The 22,773-nt window shown below is 40.9% G+C and overlaps 1 protein-coding gene and 1 pseudogene across 1 annotated transcript in view; both read right to left on the bottom strand.

Moving 5' to 3' along the window:
- LOC139667812 (calcium-transporting ATPase type 2C member 1-like) overlaps positions 1 to 22,223 on the bottom strand; it is a gene marked incomplete at its 3' end in the record, with an annotated part of 49,856 nt that extends 27,633 nt beyond the window's left edge. Inside the window, exons 1-2 of the mRNA XM_071547286.1 lie at positions 22,142 to 22,223; positions 228 to 332 (exon numbers count right to left, since the gene is read on the bottom strand). Of these exons, the coding sequence (XP_071403387.1) occupies positions 228 to 332; positions 22,142 to 22,165 (129 nt within the window). The remainder of the gene's footprint in view (positions 1 to 227; positions 333 to 22,141) is intronic.
- On the bottom strand, positions 5,158 to 11,356 carry LOC139667811 (E3 ubiquitin-protein ligase TRIM39-like; annotated as a pseudogene).
- Positions 22,224 to 22,773: the final 550 nt, after the last annotated feature.

Raw genomic sequence — 22,773 nt, 5'->3', positions numbered from 1 at the left:
GAGGTCGACGCAATTGCAATTTCGTTGAGCTTGCACAATGACAATAAAGTTCTTGAATCTTGAATATCATCACGATATGATTCCACTGAAAGACCATAAAAGATAATATTGAATTATGGCCCAGCCCTATATTTAATTTACTCTTCTGTTTCTTATGCATGTGCAAATAACCGAATGTTAGTAGCTGGACAGTGTTGTGTCCTGGCAGAGCGGCCGGTCTGTCGTACCTGCAGGACACACGCTACTTCGTTGACGGGGAGTTCGCTGGCTTTTTTGGAGGCTAGTACCGGGACCATGGTCTCATCTTCACTGAAGGGGTGTCTCTCGGAAAGCTGCAACACAAAACACACAAGGTAAACTTGATTTAACCGGACAGGACACAACAACAACAACAACAACAACAACAAACTCTTCTCAAACTCTACCCAGCGAGAAGACATTCACCTCTACAGGAGGAAGAGGAGCTTTTTCAACAAATACATCCAGGGAAGATCTGCCTCCCGGTCCAGATTTACTAACCAGTCCAAAGATTCATACTGGCGACTTTATGCTTACAATCCTGCTTCTCTAACCTCCAGACTGTCACCAACCCACTTCTGACAGACTGAGATTTAATACTGAGGAACAATACTAGAAATAAAGAATAAAAGTGACATTATTTTATATCTAATATTGTGATTTTCCCTCTGTGTTTAAAACAAAGGCCGACATCAAACGGCATAATCCACCGCAGAGGGAATTATCATGATACCATCAACCTGTAATCCCACCCAGCAGACAGAGGGTTTATACCACTGGACACTAAGCTTACCTGGAAATCACCATGGATTACAGTAATCAGATTACTAAATGGTAAATATAATCATTACAGGGGGGAAAAAAGGAAAATATTACTGCTACTGTTGAAGAAAAGATGATTACATGTTGGATTACTAGGAAACATGTTGCAAAGGGAAAGGGAGTTTATTGGAGAGATTGAGGACACAAACATTATTTCTGCATAGAATCCTGATCAGTCCGAATAAACCGATGTCGAGTAAAAGCAGTGGAGCTTCTATAGACTGTGTTCTACACCTAGAAGAAGCCCAAACTGTGCAGAGGGCACTTCACTTTCTTTTTTGCATTATTTTACACATCTTACTGGCTGATAAGAATACACAGTCGATGACAAAAACTCTTCCAGACGGCCTATGGTTTGTAAAATAACAGACGACTAAGAACGTCCATATGCTGGGTAAGACTAGAAATAACCACTTCACGGTTGTATGCCTCCACCAATAACTTTGTTTTACCATTGCAAGGACAGTCTTTATTTATTGAACATATATAATTAATGTGATTATTAGGTCAACTTAAAGGATTTTGGTGTCTGCAGAAGTAAGTGACAGCACTTCCACCGTTTTTTGTAGAATGACCCAAGATCGTTTTCTCAGCTACAGTGGTAAGCAAAACATTATGATGTCACAGTGAAGTTGACCTTTGAACTTTTGGATATAAAATGTCACTTCATCATTTTATCCTGTTAGACATTTGTGTGAAATTTTGTCATAATTAGTGTATGAATTCTTGAGTTATGGCCAAAAACATATTTTGTGAGGTCACAGTGACCTTGACCTTTGACCACCAAAATCTAATCAGTTCATCCTTGAGTCCAAGTGAATGTTTCTGCCAAATTTGAAGAAATTCCCTCCAGGCGTTCCTGAGATATGTTCATGAGAATGAGACGGACGGACGGACGGACAGATGAAAAAAATAAAAATAGACATAAAATAAGGATTCCAGAACTGAACAATACAACATAAAAAAAACAACCACAATCTCGGTAAAAAAACAAACAGTAGTGCTTGGTTATCTTTTGAACAAAGCTCAGGTATAAATATGATTTTTTTTAAATTGCGACTTGTGGCTCAGAAGAGACGGTCTGATGTTTTTTTCTCTCCTTCCTGCTGCTACCACACACACACACACACACACACACACACACACACACACACACACACACACACACACACACACACACACACACACACACACACACACACACACACACACACACACACACACACACACACACACACACACACACACACACACACACACACACACACACACACACACACACACACACACCTATGATAATACATCGACAAATCCTCCTGCAGCACACGTAGGGTGTGATCACACCTCCAGTTTTTACTGTTACTGTACTCTTTGGTCTGAACCAGAGCGGAAAAGTTGACTTTTTGGCATTTGCCATTTTTGTATTTGGTTCACAAACAAAAGGCACGCTTCACTTTTACAGTCACAGTGACATGAAAAGAAGCTTGGTCATTTTCCAGGTTATTATGTTACAGCTACTTCACAATGTCTGCCAAAAAGTTTATTTTCCTGTATTTGCATATCAAAATCCCCTAACTTTTACTTCCTGGAAAACAGTGTATTTTTAGTAGTTACTTCATGCTCAAAATAAATATTCCATCCAATAATAACAATAATACCATTATAGATGTTTTAACACCCTCCCATCATATAACCGTCTTCCTCTCCCAGACAGATACCGCTATCCCATTGGTCGAGCCATCCGCCACTTTTGAGCGATCCCTCCCCCCATTTGGCCAAACTACAGAAGCAAGATGCTCTGAAATGCCGTTTCATTGTGACTTTAAGTAAACAGGCCTGTATTAAACGGACTTTTCTATCAAACATATACAAAAATCGGACATGTTTTGATAAGGCTGTATGTAGTTTTGCCTGCTGGACAGCGTGGGAAACAAACTTTAACTTCTGTCCGCTGGCTGTCTGTCCACTAGCGAGTGAATTCATGGAATTTCTCATCCACTTTAGAACAGAAAAGTTCCACCAAATGCCAAGTGGGTTCCTGACAGTTCTGCCTGCCGGAGCCAAAGTTGAGGAGAAGCCTTCAGCTGGTGGCTGGTGGGTGGAGGAATTGTTCCCACCCAGCCGCTAAATGGTAAATAAGCTCAGAGAATCGGCAGCATCTAAATCCACCAACAGAGAGAGTTCAGTAGTGACGGCAGCAACAGAGGAACATCCGGCTGATGTGATAAACTGAACCGGTCCGGACACCAGGCTCACTCTCCTGCCGCAGGTCTTACAGGCAGAGAGTCTAAGAGGTGAAAAAGCCTCGAAGAAGAAGAAGAAGAAGAAGCCTCAAACAGACACACAGGGAGACTACAAGACTTTAAGGCTTATACTGTCAGTTTAAATCACTTTTAAGACCAATTCCCCCCCTAAAATAAGCCTTAAGTGTATAAAAAACAGCAGCCGTTTTCTTTATTGCGGTTTTCTTTCTCACTAGAAAAGTAGCTGCACTGAGAAGAAAACATTTTTAAGACCTCTGAACCCCTAGTTAAGACTCAAAGGCAACAACTAACCTTATTTAAGACCTTTCATGGCTCTCAATTTCACTAATTCAATTTTAGACATTTTAAGACTTTCTAAGAACCTGCAGACTCTGGAAAGTCCAGTCACTGCAGAGCCACAAGAGATTTTTGCTAATTCATGGTTACAACTTGGCAAACACTTTTATTGTGAAATAGGAAGCGAGCAAGACAGAGTGAAAAAGAAAAACTAAAGATTAAGAAAAAAAGATTAAGAACTAAAATAAAAAAAAAATGTATGGTATGGCATTTAAATTAAAGTATTTCTGGATTCTGCCATCAAAAAGCTGTGATTTGATATGTTTTTGGATAATGGCTTTTGTTTTACACTCTACTTTATTTCAAAGCCAAGCTGTAACCGACCAACTGTAAACCTCACTGTGTTTAAGCAGCCTGCAGCAGCCGTGAGGAGCCGAGCAGAAAAGGCCTGAAGGAGGTAAAACAGATCACAGTCAAACAGTCAAACAGTCAAACAGTCAAACAGTCGGCCTCGTTCATATTCAAACACACAAACAGAGAGAAAAGGAAAAATACATTCCAAACTGTCCTGGGAAACCAGCTGGGCTCGATGTGTGATACCGCTCCAGGCCTTTAGGAGAGCAAACACGGTCCTCCAGAAACCACCGTCTGAGTCACGAGACGCAAACCAGCATCAGAAGACTCGATCTGTTTTGTGAGTTTTGTCATTTCTCTCCTTACAGATCCATCCAGCGCTGTACAGCTAACTCTGTAACAACACCACAGATGCTAATGCTAATGCTAATGCTAATGCTTCCTTTCCAATCATTTTGCTGTGGCGGCCTCCAGCAGCTGGAAAATTCACTCCACATAGGACTGGGTGATATGGTTCTAATTAGGGCTGGACGATAATTCAATATTATCGTTTATCGTCTCTCAGTGGGATTATATATTGTGATGATATGGTGATTTTTGGGATATCGAGACGCACAATTCTGCTGTCTGAACTGATGAGAACAAGCAGATTTTATTTAGAAACTCAGACAAAGTGAAGTATGGTAGGAATATTATGTGAAAATTTCAGTTTAGTTTGACATCACACCAAACATTACCATTCGGTTCAATATGATGAACATTAATTTGATTATTTAACGTGATTTCGCTTATGTGAGCCATATCATCATATATATCGATATCGAAAAAAATTCTTATAATTATCGTGATATTGATTTCAACCATATCGTCCCGCCCTAGTTCTAATCAATATCACGATAATCATAAGAATTTTTCCCATATATATATATATACACATATGTATTTATACATACATACATATATCACAATATGGCTCACATTAAATAATCAAATTAATGTGCATCCCATTGAAGCAAATGGTAACATTAGGTGTGACGTCAAAAAAACCCTGAAATTTTCAAATGATATTCTTTAAAAATGTTTCAATCCTCATTCTGTGAGTTTTTAAATGAAAAGTCATCGTCTGGCCTTACTGCTCAGCAAGGCCTACACAGTCTACACTTTCAGCACAACTGTCCACATATCACAAGATCCACACATCTACAATAAAACACATGAAATAAAACAGACATGAATCGCTGCTACTGCTCCATTAACTGACAGATTGTTTCAGCACTACTGTTTTCACCTTTGATCAGGCAGAAGCCAGGAAAAAGAAGAAGAAGACTGTTGTTCCTGCTATTCTTCCTCCTCCATCCACCTCTCCTCTCCTCAGGTCGACCACAAAGACAATAATCTGGCCTTAAGTTAAGTTAGCGTTAACTCAGATCCAGGCTGACACAGCATCCACTTCCTCTGCTGCCACTGCTGTTCCTCTGAGCAAACCGCCGTCCCTGTTCTCCTTCGGGTCCCTGCTCTCCTTCAGGAAGCGTCCCGTCTGTCCGGAGGGGAAAGGGAAGGTGTTGGCTGAGAGGATTTGTTTCTGATTAAGAGCGACCAGAGCTTAGAGGAGGATCAGACTCTGGCTCCGCCCCCCCCTCAGCTCCACCTGGTGAAGGGAACGCTCGGCCTCGCCCTCTGCTGCCCTCTGCAGGACAGGAGGGAGGATACAGGCCGGGGGGGGGGGGGGGTCACCATCCATATTAGATCCATGGGCCAGTGAGTTAAACTTATTGATCCAAAACCACCAGACTCTGCTGTTCACAATAAACCAGCCATGTCAGCAGTTTCTGAAACTTCTAATCAGTGTGAACAACAAAAAGCGGCATGGAGTCGCATTTTCGACCAAATTCCCATCTGGACCACATGGATGTGACAATGTTTATGTCACTCACCAGAGACAACTGGATTTAGTGAGACACAGGGCTCCCACACCTTCTTAAACATCAAATTCAAAGGACTTTTCAAGGACTTTCCAGGCCCAATTCCCTCAAATTCAAGGACCCAACACGGCACAGTTTGAGACACGGATCAACCTTAATTACTGTTACAACACTGAGAATCTTCAGACAGCAGAACGTAGCCTATTTACTAATGTTAAGTAAAAAAAATATCAAAAGAACTTCAATTTCTATTTTTGCACAAAATATATAAATTCAAGCACTTTCAATGACCCATGTCTATTTATGTCTATTTTCAAAAACTTTCAAGGCCTTGATTTTTTTCCCTCAAATTCACAAACTTTCAAGGATTTCAAGGACCCGTGGGGACCCGTGGGGACCTGTGGGGACCCGTGGGGACCCGTGGGGACCTCGGAGACGCCTCAATTTAGTCAAAACTCGAAGGCAAACACCAGAATCAAAATGTGCTGGAAACAAAAACAGATGAAACGTCTAAAGCTGGAAACATGTGAGCTTCGTCACTGCAGACGGTCGTCATCGAGTCGGAAAATTAGTTTTGAAAGCCAGAGATCTCAGCAGCTGCCCGGGTGATTATTGAGTCATTGGTATTGATCAACAACCCTATCAATCCCCACAGACATATTATGGTCTGTTTGTGGTATGGGTCAGGAATAGAGCTGCAACGATTAATCGATTAGTTGTCAACTATTAAATTAATCAGCAACTATTTTGATAATCGATTAATCGGTTTGAGTCATTTTTTAAGAAAAATAAGTCAAAATTCTCTGATTCCAGCTTCTTAAATGTGAATATTTTCTGGTTTCTTTCCTCCTCTATGACAGTAAACTGAATATCTTTGGGTTGTGGACAAAACAAGACATTTGAGGATGTCATCTTGGGCTTTGGGAAACACTGATCCACATTTTTCACCATTTTCTGACATTTTATAGACCAAACAACTAATCGATTAAATCGAGAAAATAATCAACAGATTAATCGATAATGAAAACAATCGTTAGTTGCAGCCCTAGTCAGGAAAAACCTGACTTGTTGCCTCTTTAAAAATCAAAATAAAGAAACAAAGTCTGCAGAACCAGTCTATTCCAGATTGAACAGCTGATGAAAGTTGTGAAACTATAAATGTGCAGAATAAGAAAAACGACAGCATGAAATTAACAGTAAAGAGACATGAAGTCCAGCTGTGCTCAGTAAAGCAGACTGGATGCAGACTGAACTACTAACCTGTTCTGGATTCATGTCAGAAACCTGACATTACATGGTGAAACAATAAAACCTCTGGATTTAAGACATTTGAATTCTTTTTAAGGTCTTAATTTTAGATAATGTATTTCAGGACTTTTTAACAACCCATAAACTACATAAATACATAATAAATAAGGTGATATTTGCCTGACCTGAGTGATGAGCAGACACTGTGCCAACACTATAGTAGACGAATTCACCAGTCTTTGTCCAGTGTCTGCTGGTTATTTCCCAGTCTGGTCAAACTCTTGGAAGGTGGTTTGGTTTTTCCCAGTACGCCCCTGCCTCATTTGACTGTTGATGACATTCAAACATGCAAAATTGAAAAATCAAATCAAGGGAGAGGTCTTAGGTGAGGGAAACAGCCTCCGTCTCGTCTCCGTCTCGTCCGTCCGTCCTCCTTCCCGTCCTGCAGGTTAATCATTTCCCGGCAACTCCAATTAGATCCAGGTCAAACTCTATTAACGGGTTTGGAGTCGGTGTGGGCAGAGCGCCAAATCCCCCGCAGGGAGCCTCGTTTCTCCAGCGCTCACCTCAACACGGCTCTTATCATGCACATCACAGCCGATAAGAGAGAGAGGCGGCTCGCTCTGCCACAGTGTGATCCACATACTGAGACCTGAGCAGCCTGATAACAGCCAGGATACAAACTGACTGCTTCTGACTGCTGCTGACCATTTCAATCAAACACAGAGCTGCACACTTAAGTGATGTGTTGCTAAATATTATGATCATAATGATTCATCGTATTACATCGAGTATTGGTCACAAAAATTTGTTAACAAAATTATTTTACAGCATTTTTTTGCATCTCATATCAGCTTCTCGATTACTATTTTGAACTACACTGGGCATTCCAAATGAAATGAAATAAAATGTTTCAGTATTTTGAAATTCTATGATTTTTAACTGTGAATAATAATAATAATAATAATAATAATGATAATAATAATAATAATAATAATAATAGTAATAAACATAATAAATATAAATATAGCCACAAGCAGCCATTAGTGGGGTCCAAACCTTTCCAAACCTTTGGGCGACAGTTACAATATAAGTTTTACATCTCAACAGCAGAACATTTTGGTGACAGTCCTGCAGCTGCAGATGAAATGGAGCCAATATTGCCATAAGAAAAATTGCTGATTTATCCTGACGGTGGCGCTATTCAGCACGACCAGATGTGGTCTGACACACTGTGGGGCCCCTTCACAGGCGTGTGAAGGTTGGATGGTCTAGCATTAAGCATTTAGGAAATACACCAAACATCCTGTTTGCATGTCAACTCCTCTGTGCACCACAGCCGACATTTTGTTAGCAGCAAGAGGCAGCGGAGCTCGCTGTCTCAACTGACAGCTGACTGGAGCCAATACTGTCTGTGGGTCCAACAACTACAGGGATGAAGAGACTCACTATATACATATATATATATATATATATATATATATATATATATATATATGAACAAAATCACAAAGCTTATCCTTTAACTTCATTCTTTATTGGTTTTAGAGGCAAAGGTATCCAAAAGTAGTTGAAAACAATCACAGTAGGTTATGGTTACAGTGCTAACATACACAATCAGTAATTTACATTTTAAATTTGAGGCATTAAGCTCATTTTCTTATCCAGAGAGTCTTAGAATGAGTGCAACAGCAGAGAAAGCTTCAGTTCCTAAATCACCAACATTACATGAAGTCTGAATCTAAAATGAAATCTTCACCTTTTAGGTAAAGTGACACCTGCTCTGATGCAGAATTAAAACAGAGGTACTTTTGGACGCTAGATAACTGAAATCCTTGGTTAAAAAAAACACTTCTACAGACTGGATCGTCTGTATGTTAAAGATGATGAATGACAAACTATGAGATTCTGGTTTATTTTCTCAAATGGATGAAGCTTGAAGCTTGAATGAAGCTTTTGGAAATGAACTGAACTGCTGAGCCTGGCTATGCTGCTGTAAATATTAGACTCAGTCCAGCATCTGGACTTTAATCCTCCTATTATGTTAAAATGTACTGACATCTTTTATGTTTGAGGTCAAATTGACCCCAGCAATTTAAACCCACAGAAAATTATTGTAATTGAAAGAAAAACCCAAGTTTACACTTCAGAACATCAGCAAGTAACACACAGCAGTTAGTCAATAATGGAAAAAACACCAATAAAAAATAAATTAGTCACCAAAATAGTCACTTTGAAGTGAGTTCAAGACCTTGAAATTGACCCCAAACATAATAGGAGAGTTACATGATGAAAATAAATACAAACACTAGTTACAGTGGAGAGAAACTCTAAGAACCATGAAAGACTGTAGTCTAAAAATAGAGAAAATACAGTAAGACCATACATTTGAATATAGAGAAAATTCATTTTAACACATATTCTTGTCTACTTTGACATAACGCAGAGCATTTTGTCATTTTATGTTCTGTAAAGAGCTTTGTAAAATGTTTTTGAAAAGCTGCGATAAAAATAAACTGTATTACTGCTGTAACTTTTTGCATATTTTTCGTTTCTATTCGACTTAGATTTTCTAGTGTTCAAATTGTCAGTTGCGTATGTTCACATAACCCTCATTTGCTATATTCTTGTTTATACTCTATTTTTTAAAATATATTCTATTTATTTTATATATTTCTATTTTACTCTGCTGTTTCCTATTACTACTTGCTGCTGCAACGACCTGATTTCTCCACAGAGATCAATAAAGTTTCATCTCTCATTTTATCTTAGGAAGGACATGAAATGAATCCTGAAATTCAGTCGTATTTCCCCTCAAGAAATGGACAGCTGGTTGTGTACATTACCTAACCACCATCATCATCATCATCATCATCATCTTCGTCTCTAACTGTGCTGTTAGAGATCTGAACTGATGCAGAGACTTTCACTGGTAATATCTTCAGAGGGAGTGTGTTCCAAGTGTTGATGTATGGAAAAAGCCGGTCAGTGAATAGCCTGTCAGTAAATAGCCTGTCAGTTAACAGCCTATCAGTAAATAGCCTGTCAGTAAACAGCCTGTCAGTAAACAGCTTGTGAGTGACCAGCCTGTGAGTGACCAGCCTGTGAGCTGTGTTGTCAGTGAGTTGCCCATCAGTGTGTGTGATGCTGTATATGTGTGTGTTAGTATCAGGATCGGTGAACGACAGCTTCCCTCTGTCCCAGTCCAGACTCACTCTGATCCTCCGGAGCTTCTTCCTCACTGGGAGATCAATATCTCGATCTGGTGGGGAGCGAGCCGTGTATACACCAAAATGGAACTCTATTACCCATAATCCATCCCGTATGACTCCCTTCCTCTGGGCAGACTCTGCCAACACGCCCAGTTCCCAGTGTGTGCTGTCTCCAACCTCAACATCCCAGCTGTGAGTCCCTGAGTTGAAGCCTTCAGATCCCAGGACCGACAGGCAGAGGTCAATCCTCTCTGGGTTTTCAGGAAGCTGCTGGATCTCTCCCCATCTCACACTGCTCAGATCTTCAGACAGGACGAGTTTTGGATAGGCAGTGTTTGGGTCCAGAACCACAGGAGTGTAGGAGACCATCTCCTTCATCTTGTCCCAGACCGTGAAGCTCAGGTTGCCCAGGTGTTTGGCCTCGTCTATCAGAGCTCCTGAGACCAGCTGTGGATCCTCCAGCAGGGGGCGCTGGGCTCTTTCCACTGTAGCCTTGTAGTTCTGCAGGAACGAGACATCTTCAGCTCTCAGCTCTCAGCTCCTTCTCTATGGCTCTGACTGTGTCTGAAAGAGCTGCTATCTCTCTGCTCAGACCCTCAATCTTCTCCTTCATTGTCTGACTCTTCTGCTCCTCTTCCTCCCTCAGTACAGCGATCCTGGCCTCCTCTTCCTCTTGTACAAACTGGTGAAGCTTCTTAAACTCCTCCTTAATCTGCCTCTCTGCACGTCGGGCCTGGACCTTAATGTGTTCTGCTGTTTGATAAAAGCTTTCTTTAACCTGATTAAAGACCCTCAGTTTTTCCTTTAAGGGCTTCAGAGATTTCTGGATTTCCTCCTTGTGATCCTGTGCAGCTTCATCAACGGGTCTGAATCTGTGGTCGGTGTGTGTTTTTGAATCTCGACAGATGACACACACTGGCTGCTGATGGTCCAGACAGAAGAGCTTGAGTTTCTCAGTGTGAAGGCTGCAGAGGAGCTCAGACTCTGCTGAAGCTCCCTGATCTCTCTCCAGTAAGAAAGCCTCACACAGGTTCTTTAATGCCAAGTTAGCAGGTGGTTCACTCTGTGAACACGTTCCCTTACAAACCGGACACTCGCGTACTAATTTTTGTCTCCACCATTCCTGCAGACAGGCTTTACAGAAGCTGTGGCTACATGACAGGAGGACAGGATCTTTAAAGATGTCACGGCAGACAGAACAGGAGAGATCCTCTTCTGGCAGAGATGGTGGGGAAGCCATTTTCTGTCCAAGTGAAGCTAAAATCTCAGCGGTCAGACGGCTCAAACAGGAAGTGAGTCAGCCAGTCGTGGACCATTCCTTCCTCTAAAAAATTCCCTGAAAGTTACTTTCACTTAAAGTCTTAAAGTTTTCTTCTAAAACTCACATTAAGGGTGAGGAGTCAGCAGCAAGTTGAAGTCGCAATATTCCAGTATTCCCAGTATTCCCTCCTGTAGCTGTCCTCCCTCAGTGGAAGTGGTTGTAGGTTCCAGAAGGTGAATCTTGTTGTCCGTCGCTCTTCTCAGTGAAGAGAGGAACAATGGCAACCTCCGTTTCCTAGTTTGTCCGAGTTGAGTCAGATCGGGTGGAGCTTCATCAGGCCAGGGGCGAGTTTCATTCCAAAATGGGGGGTTCATTCCAATATGTTGCTCTCTCGTTGTTTACTGGGTATTGTAGACTGACAGAAGGTTCAGTGAAACAGTCAGCCACCAGAGTATTTGATTTGTATTGGAAGAGTTTGGATCCTAAATGAGATTTCCAAGAGATATATAGATGATCTGAGAGATGGAGAGATACTGAATGTGGTAATGATAGTTTTTTTCCCACAAAAATAATACACAGCATCTTGGAAATTAACTGTATTTCTAAATCTAGAACATAATAATAATAATCCCGAGAGCTTAATTCTTTAAAGGCATGTTGTCAAGTCATTTCTGCCTTGTGAGATCATCAGTGCACTGGAGATTTCAGCTGGGTCTCCACATGATAAGAGTACCAGCAGTTTTAGTTTTAATAGGAAGTCCATACATGCTGTGCGCCAAAGATTGTTTAATTTTGCGGGAGTAATAGGAAAATATAAGTTTTGCATAAAATTCGAAGACCTTACAGTTCAGGAGTTATTGGCCAAAACATGAAGTTGCTTGTTTTAGCGCCACCATCTGGCCGATTCGTGAAATTTTTGTTGCCCGAGTAGTAGAGGAGATTTTAAACCTACCCACCAAATCTGGTTGCTCTAGGACTTACTGACATTTCATTTAACGAGCCCAGTAACTCTGATATTTTTCAGTCACCAAGTCTCTCATTGTTGTATAAGTTAACTGCGCTGCAACATGAGCTGACTATTCTACTTCCATCTGATTATGGAGGCGACGTTTCAAACCACCACTCCAACAAGCACAGAGGTGCTGCGTCATAGGAGCAATGAATTATGGTCACTGTAGTTCACTAAAACACTTTCAGCACTTGGCAGCAATACAGCTTGATTGTTTGAAAACTACAATCGGCAAGAAACGTCGGCTTCACGCATCACAACACCAAAATGATTCGTAAACAAAACACTGTATAGGAAACAGGGTTGGGTCCATTCATGAACTGAACTGAGAATGCATGGTGTGAATGTGAAAGTCTCCCAGCTGTAAGGAAACAGAATGTGAATTGAATTGGAATGACAGGAAACAGAATTGAATTCCATGAAATTCCATGAAATTCCACTTCTAAGAGAATTTGTCTTGGCTCGCTAAACATTATGGATCAAATAAAAGACAAACAACAACAAATCAAACACATTCAATCATAATGTATGGATTACCATTACATGTTCTGCATCAAATACCAGCTGAAAGGTTCCTTAAGCAGTTTAAGATATTCAGCGTTGATAATATATAACACTATGTGTAATCTCAGATATGTGGTAAGAAAAAAACATGGAATTTCACAGAATTTCATTGAATCAATTTCAACTTCCTGAAATTCCAATTAAATTCCAATTATGCTACTTTACCTGAATTACCTGAGTTTCCCCATGGGGATCAATAAAGTGCTATCTTATGTTATCTTATCTTATGTTTCTTGTAGGTTTCAAAGGTAGGTTCAAATTCCAATTCCTCAGTTGAACTGGAATTGATGAGTTCATTCATTAATTGAGCCCAACCCTGATGGGAAACTCTGAGTCTTCACCACAATTTAATGTCTCTGACCGCCAGCTCACTGGAGGAACCAGGTAAACCAGAAAGTGGAGTAGGAGGTTGGGCGGCAAGTTCACCTCACCCAGACCTGCCACAGAAACATCCTGATCAGCACAACAGCAGACTGACTCTGTCTGGCTCTAACTGAGACTGAGAGCCTGAGACTGAACTCCATGCTCTTTTTTTTTAAATGGGACAATATCTTGAAATTCAATATATCACAATACAAAAATGTGACAATACATATCGTGGGGCAGAAAAATGAATGGTGATATTAGCTCCATGTTATTCTGCTGTAGTAATCACTAATGAGACTCTTGATCATCACAGTTTCACAAGCTCTCCATCCAAATTATATTATTGTCACTTTGTAATGACATTTTTAAATTGTTGTTTACATTCTAGCAGCCAATGGCATCGCTAGAAAGATTTGAGTCTCAGAAATAAACAGAATTCTGCACAGTCAGACTTTGTTGTCACTGAACTTTTATTTATTACATCTTATCCTGGTTGTATTGAATCCTGAACCCCATATTGCGTATCGTATCAGGAGATAAACTGATCGTCCCATTCCTAACTTCCACATATTCACACTGAGAGTCTTCTACTGGTTTCCACTGAGCAGCTCTACTGGATCAGTTGGAGGTTCAGTGCGTTAAGTGCTGCAGAGTGTTTCTCCTTCACCTTCCTTTCCAGATTTTCCTCACCGATTCAGGGATTGAACGGCTGCTCTCAAAATATAATCCATTGGATTACTCAGACTCTAATGTGATTACTCCGTTACTTCTGCACAGGACAGGAGACTTTACTCTTTTGTCCACAGGCCTCAGTATCTGGTACAGCTCACAATTCACCGCCTCATTTCACTATTTCAGCAGCCAACTGCATTAGAGCAGGAGTCCAGATGATGATCGTGTTACAGCAGCACTTAGCTGGTGGTCGGTGTTCATTTCCTTCCTGACCGACCGTTACGCAGCACTGCAGCCACAGGAGGAAGGACATGAAGGCCTCATTTATTATCAGCACCAACATGAATATAAAGCGAGCTCCTCAGGCCGGTTCATCATGCAGAGATCTTCCAACCGATTAGCTCAGTCAGAAACAAGACCGAGGTGAAGCAGGTCAGAGTCCAAGACCGGGCCAGGACTTCAGACCCGAGACGAGACACAATTACTTACTGCGGAGAGAGAGAAACCCCATATGGAACCAAAGCTATGTCGGCCCACAGCAGAGTTTAGGGAGAAGACGGACAGACCAGGGTTTGACCATGTGGATATGAAGGCCGACACCTACAGGGTTTCCCATACAAAGGCTTTACCCAGGCAGCCCACCCAGGAAGATTTTTTTATAATGTTTTCTTTTTAATTGTAATCTCACGTCTTGAGTGACGGCCGTGTAGGAGAAAAACCAAAAAGGAAGATACTGAGAAAGCAATATAATCCCACACAATGTCTACATTTGCATAATACTTAATTGCAATGTTTTGGTCATAGGAGCTTCATCAGGCAAAAAACGTTTGTCAAATTCACATCACATTATAGAGAGCTTGCTGTGCAACTGTCATTAGTTGATACACAGACCAGAGACCAAATCCAACAGAGTCTCCCGCCATGAAAAAGAAAGTGAAACTTAAAATTCTACAATTTGATCCAAACAGTATTTATAAAACTACCCAAAGTTAACATGAGTGCAGTGCAAAGACTTTATTGCCACTGTTCTAGGGCTGAACCATTTTGAAAAAATATCTAATTGCGATTATTTTGACTGATACTGCAATTGCGATATGATTTGCGATATTAGAGGGAATGATAATTTTTACATCATTATTCTCATTTTCATAGAAAAACGTATTAAAATGATTATGGTGTGATTTTTGCGGGGGATCTGTACCAAACAAAGATGTTTTCTTAAGTCTGTAGAATATGATGTGTAGGCCAGGACATCTCTGCAGCACCACAATATTTACTTTAAAATGCTATTTTGACACAAATTTCGCCTTTAACAAATATCGCGCCTCCTGCGATTTGAAAATGGCAGTAGGCCATATTGCGATTTCGATAAAATTTCGATTAATTGTTCAGCCCTACACTGTTCACCATTGGATTCGACTCGACACACTGCTCTCACTGTAAGGTAAGGTAAGGACAAATAATTAATCCACTATCGATGCCAACTGCCGCCACACCCCAAAAACACACTGTCACAAGTATAATGTCAACCTGTGGGAAACGCTGACATGTACTGAAATTTGGATTGAAGTTGCCAGTAGGCGATGCCCAACATTTTCAGGTATTCATTGTTTCTGCCAGGATGTTATTCCTGCCTGCGTGGGAAACCCTCCGGACCGGCGTTTAGACCAAGGAGACTCAAACTGTCGGCTGAAAGGCAGCCAGCACCGAGCCATACATCAGCCTGACCCCCGACCACAGAGGAGCAGCAGAGCTAAGGCAGCGAGGCAGCCGGGTGTGAAAGAGCCGGTAGAAGATGAGAAATGGCGAGGAATTTGCTCTCCTCCAGAAATAGGTTATCAGAGGGAGGGAGGGGAGGGGAGGGGAGGGGACGGGAGGGGAGGGAGGGGAAGGCTCGGCACAACACCTCCGCCACACTCTGCCTTCAGAAACCCAAACGGAGAGACGGCTGGGCTCGCTGGCCTCCTGACACTCCTGCTCCGGTTGGCAGGTACACTACAAGAGCAAACACTCCACACTGCACCGTGACGAACACACACTCTGAGCTTCAGGCTTCACTGAGTGTTTTCATGTGAATCGTATCCCGGCTAACCGCTCACATCCTGGTTATGGTCTTATATTCAGGATAAGCTGCTTATAGGTATCTTTCCATCCCAGTCACCAGTATCCCCTCTATACAGGAAGAAACAGGACATTCTGCATATCAGAGCGGCCACAGAACAGACACAGACCACTAAAACAAACAGTTAAACAGGATAAAGGGATTTTATTTCAGTATATAGAGCTGTTGACTCCCTGTCTGGATAATCAACTGATGTTTGCCTGTCTAGCCTCTTTCACACATGCAGCCTGTTCTGTAAATTTACCGGTAAGAGGTTTCATGTTAGAATAGGAGCCGGTGTCGACATGCCGGTAAATCAGTTCCACCAATTTCACCGCCCAAGACGTCGTAACATTTCTGGTAAAGTTCTGTATCGATCGTATGTTAAAGCGATGCAAGCGATTTTGAAAAAATATCTAATTGTGATTATTTTGACTGATATTGCAATTGTGATATGATTTGCGATATTAGAGGGAATGATGATTTTTACATCATTATTCTCATTTTCATTGAAAAACGTATTAAAATGATTATGGTGTGATTTTTGCGGGGATCTGTACCAAACAAAGATGTTTTCTGTCTGTAGAATATGATGTGTAGGCCAGGACATCTCTGCAGCACCACAATATTTCATTTAAAATGGTATTTGGACACACATTTTGCCTTTAACAAATATTGCGCCTCCTGCAATTTGACAATTGCAGTAGGCCATATTGCGATTTCGATAAAATTTCGATTCATTGTTCAGGCCTATCGGATGCTCTGTCGTTGAACTGTGAGCCAATCACAAAGCTCTCAAGGAGGAGACGAGTTTATTCTGTAAAGACACATGAAGCAGGGAAATACAAACCACTAGACAACGGGCTGCAGCTTTTTTGACAAAGGATCATCGGCAAAAAAGTTGAATCGGACAGACGTGGAAATAAGAGAAGCTGCTCAGCGTCTTCAGCCGCCGCCTTCAACCTGCAGTGACTCCGGCTCAAAGGTTATATGTAATTCCCGGGAAATGACAACAGAGGAATTTAACGGGTAAAAAAAAGCGGAAAAGGCGTGTGGGCAACAGAAACTCCTACATTTACCGGAAAAATTAATGCAGCAATTTTACGGGTTTCATATGTGAAAGTGTTGTGGTCATTTTATGCATTTTATTGTGTTCTTCCTTGTGTGTATTTATTGTAAACCGTCTGCAAACCAAAATTATCTTCCAATACATTCTTAAATTTATGTGACATGGTTTTTACATGCCAGAGTATCCCAGTCTGCATGATACTGACAAAAAGTCAGATATTTTTTTTGCTGAAAATGCATCTGCAATATGAATTATACTTCTTCAGTGCTCAGAAAATCTTCAAAAACTGTGTGAGGAGAGGAAATGAGATGCTAATACTTGGGATGGAGTCAGTTTGAATCGAAATGAAAGATTTTCTTTGAAATGCGACTTGATGTGCAGTCCGGTGTTTCTTCTCAGCACCAAACACCTTCCTGAGCAAGCTGCCTGAAGCGGCTTTCCCCACCTCGCCTCTCATCACCAGGATTAGAGCTTATCCAGGTTATTGTGAATGGAATATGATGTCTGTCTACATATGGCAACTCTTGAAAATCCCAAAGACAAATGATTTTATATATTTTCCCCCGGGGGTTTTGATGTCGACCGAGTGTTCCTCTTCGACTGCTCTGAAGGTTTTTTGAAATAGTACTTGGCTCTAGAGATTGGACAATAATCGTTACTCCAATATATCACAGTAAAAAACAATAACAGTTATGACACCACCACTAATTCTTTTATTACTGTGACCTCCGCAATAACTGTGATTCTCATCTGTCATCACTGAAGTTTTATTTTCCCCAAAAGGAGAAGCGCTCTAATTAACTGCTATATTCATGTTGCTGACTGAGTTAAAGTGGATCCAGACCAGTTCAACTTTATCTGAGATTCATTTGACTTTATTTATATAAAATGTGTGAGGAGAGGAAATGAGATGCTAATACTTGGGATCGAGTCTGCTTGAGGCTGTTTTGGGGATTTTTATTCGTGTTGTTTAAAACTCTCAGAGTTTCTATAAGCTAAACCAGTGTTTTATAGTTTTGTTTCAGAAAAAAGTCAAATATCTTGTGATTGATCTGATGAATTCGTTTTTTAAGTATCTGAAGAATGTTACAGTACATCTTTTTTAATAATGACCAAAATAATATTGTGTATCGAGATAATTTTGGTCAAGATAATAGTGCTATGAAATGTTCGTATCGGCACAGACCTGCTGGGCTCCTGGCACCAGTCTGTCAACCAGTTCAGGTGGACTGGGATCTAGTTCAAGGTTTGTATTATATATAGTTTCATCAAAGGTTTAGGTGAGTGTTCCAAATAAAAACACTTCACTGTAATACCTGCTTTTAAATGAACAAAATGTTAAAGTAACTGCAGTGTTGAAACACCGGGGCATAAAACAGGCATTTCCTTTCTTGTACTTAACATTTTTTTAATTATTTTTCCAGCGGATATGAACCACACCTGGCTAACAGACAGGTTTCTAACAGCAGACTCACCCTTGGGCCCCCGGGTATCCAGAGTTAGCTGGTTAACTATGTATGTGGCTCTGCTTTAAATGTAAGAACTGAACTGTCAGATATTTCTCAAACTGTTGAATATTTCAATAAAGGCATATTATTTCACAATGAGCTGTACTACCGCTAAAAGAATAAGAAATTGTATTATTATTTAAGTTTTCATTCATGTGCGCGTTTCATTTTTTTTCTTTGTGCTACAGAACTTTTTGACCTTCATTTCACCAGCGCTCCCCAACGAAAGAAAAAGTCAGCGTTCATGCCTGCAGTAGAGGAGTGTATTATTATCATTATTATTATGAAGAGCAGATGAGCCCAGCTGAGAGGTCGGTCTCTCTGCTGGCTGTGTAAACACCGCGGCTCGGACCAGGCTGACATCCAGACACATGCGGGGAATCTGGAGCGGGGCTTCTCTGTGACACTTTACTGTAAAAAAAAAAAAAAAAAACGACTGCTTTAGAAGAAGGGAAGCGAGTCTGTCCTGGCCTCTGTCCTCTGTGTTCAGCTTCAACGTTAAGCTGTTTAGAGACTTCCAACACACATCTGTGGGCTGCTGTATCATTTCTTTTCTTGCTGTGTGAGATCATGGTTTGTAGGTCTCATGGGTCCGGATGAAGTGGATGAATGTTTGGATGAGCGTGTGTGTGTGTGTGTGTGTGTGTGTGTGTGTGTGTGTGTGTATCGCAGCCTCGCGTCAAGTTCAAATCAACAGATAAGGTAGAGTAGGTTAAAGAAAATGATTCAAACGAGTTCAGAGTATCGATCGGTAACAAAACAAATCAACAAAATCAACTTTTCTCTGCGGCGTGTTTCTTGCTTGTTTGTGACTTCACACCTGGTTTAATTAAGATATCAACGCACATATATTACTTTAAGATTAAGATTAAGATTAAGATGCACTTTTTTGATCCCCTGGGGGAAATTCAGGTGTCACAGCAGCTATTATTGTGATGTTACGGATGTGTATTGATGTATTTTCTGTTACTGAAGTATTGTAAAAAATGCAAATAGGGACCCCAGGAAGAGTAGCTACTGTTACAATACAGTAGCTAATGGGGATCTAAATAAACAAACAAACAAACAAACAAACAGCAGCAATGTACAGTACAATAGCAGGACAATGTACAGGGATGGTAATAATGAATAAAAGATTATAGTGCAGAAAGGATTTAAGCAATATACATAAACAATACAAACAACATAAAAATATACATCATGCTTAGGTTGATATCAGTCTCAGCCAGCTGAACTATTTAGAAAATCAGATGTTAAGATGTTCATCAGATGGAATGGCTCCAACAGTCAGTCTTTTTTTAGGCCTATTTTTTTTTTTTTTATTGGGAGAATCAGGACTTGTGACACTGCCAGGCAGCAGGAGCCAGTCATTTATCTTAATGCAAGTTGCATTAAGGTCAATATGTAAATCATGCTGTTTGATGCATTTAAGTACTTTAAAAACACATCAAACATAAAAGGATGCCACACACGGGGACTTATTTCCACTGTGGAACTCATAGCAAAGACAACATGGCCGCTTATGCAGAATATTAGCAATAATGTAATGTTTGGTGTTTGAAGACAGAATAATATTCCTAATAATGTTTCCACCATGAACCCATCACACATCACTTCAGTGTGAGTTTGGAGATCTTCTTACACAGATCATCTGATGTTGTTCAACCACACTGAGCTTCATCATTTCCAGTCTGCATCTGCTGTGGTTTCTATTCATTTAGTGCTTTACTCCCAGCATCCATCTCTTAATGCTGCTGGCTCATTGTGGTTAAACTGCGTCCTGATCCGGCCTGATGGAGAGCTGATAACAACAGGAACAGGAACCGTTCTCCACTGATCACAGAGGCTCATGGATTCCCAAATTCACCCCCCCACTGTCACCAGCTACAACTGATTTTAACATCAAATAACGGCACCGAGAGTCTCAGTCCTGTAATGACAGAACTGCGGTGCAGTTTGTTAATCCAACCAACTACAGGAATCAAACAACAAAATGAAGTCTGGACTGATGCTCATATTCAGCTCATATTCACTTAACTGGTACGAATACCACAGAAGAAGAGACAGACATGTCCATCATGTTAGATAAACTTAGAGTCAGATTTGTTTTGACCCCCCCACCAAAATCTCTAACCTGCAGGTTGACACGTCACCAAAACTAAAGCTACATGCAAGTGATGTGACTTTTGTCTACAAGTCCTAGCTGGCTTGTAATTGGTCAGTGTGAGCCTTAAACAAACCAAATACAAAAATACAACAAAGTCAACATTTCCCACTCTGGTTCAGACTAAAGAAACCCCAACTGGAGGTGTGATTGGATGGAAAAAGCTTCATGTGAGTGTACAGTGCAGGACCAGTAACATCCCATTTCTACACAAATCCCATCAGTGAGTCCACACAACAAGGATTCCACAGCACACGTTTTAGCAGGGAGTCAAAGTCTTACTGAAGTTTGATTGATGCAGTGTAAACCGAGAGTTGATTTAAGAATTTTCTGGAGCCTGGGTGTGTTCAGGAACACTCCTGCTGTTTGAACAAGCTGCTGAATTCACACTGTGGCTCATATTGATACTGATGCTGCTGCTGCATGCATCAGTACAAACACCTTCAGCTCCACCCTCATCCTCTTTACCTTAAAGAGTGTGGAACAAAGTGAAGAGCGTTACCTCACCTACACTCTGCTGACAGACAGGATGGGGTGGAACAGCTGTATGTTGACTGTCTGTCTGATACACACACACACACACACACACACACACAGAGTCCCTTGAAATACATGCACCGCCTCTCTCTCTCTTATACACACGTTCCCGTTAAAGTACACGCACACTTACACGCACACTTGCACACACACACACACACACACACAGATACACTAACGCCAAGCAAAACAATAAGCTAAATCCAATTCAATTACATCATTCAACTCACACCACCCACTAATTAGCAGAACTTGTATTAAAATACAACCGATAATGTTAACTAACCGGGACATTTCACGCAGCATCTCAACATCTGCAGCAGCTGGGCCAGATACAAATCAACACACACGCACACACACACACACACACACACACACACACACACACAGCAGGCGTTAATGTTAGCTAAGGTTAGCTAGCTAGAAAGTCAGCCGGCTAACAGGTTGGGTGAGACAGAGGGACGCTGCGGATCGACTCCACCTTCACTTCGAAACAAATATTAAAACCCGGTGGGCTGAACGACTCGTCCACGACCATGTAAACAACAATGTCACCGACCTGCTAGCTAAAGTCCCACCATGACAGCGGGCTAACGTTACTACCGTCGAAGCTTTCCAGCCTGAAAGGTAAACTAGCCAAACAATTCGCGGAATGTAATTAGAGTCTCGGGGTTAACTATCATATTACCCGTCTATCTGCTGAGCCAGCAGCTGACTGCTAACTTGTAATTATTAGTATTTGTGATGGGAAAAGTCAGTAACTCGGAAACTTACCAGCAGCTCCCGTTTCTTCAGCATCTTCCGTGAATCCCACCGCTGAGCTTTTCTTTGACGGACCAGAGTTCAGCTAACCACAATCAGCAAGAGCAACACTTCCTGTCACATCTTTTCAAAATAAAAGCCTTATTGACAAACTGGGTGTGCTAAAAATTTGTCAAATTGCTACATCTCTCTTGTCTTTGAAGGCTGAATGAGGAGCCTGGCTTCTTTTTTAGGAATTTGATAGTTGAGAAAAGCTCAACGTTTTAGAGGAACACGTGATGCAGGCCATATTAATAATAATAATAATAATAATAATAATAAACTTTATTTGTATAGCACCTTTCATACAAGAAATGCAGCTCAAAGTGCTTTAGAACAAAGACATTACATGCATGAAAATAGACATAGAATGAACATAACATAAGATGGAAAATAAAACCCACTGAATAATAATAAAAAATAAAGTTAAGAAATAGAGTACCTAGAATGCATAAAATCAAGTAAAATACAACATTTTAAAAGAAGTGCAGCAGTGCATACATGCGAAACAAAGTGCAAAAAAGAGTTTAGGGCCTGTATCAGGAAAGTCAGAGCTAGTTAAAGGCTAAAGTGAAGAGATAAGTTTTTAGCTTTCTTTTAAAAAT

The sequence above is a fragment of the Centroberyx affinis genome, unplaced genomic scaffold (assembly GCF_046629955.1).
Source record: "Centroberyx affinis isolate AG114_WGS23_722 - 3 ecotype Tasmania unplaced genomic scaffold, CSIRO-AGI_Caff_v1 ptg005775l_1, whole genome shotgun sequence".
In the NCBI taxonomy this organism is placed as follows: Eukaryota; Metazoa; Chordata; class Actinopteri; order Beryciformes; family Berycidae; genus Centroberyx; species Centroberyx affinis.
This window is presented reverse-complemented; position numbering and strand designations above follow the sequence as displayed.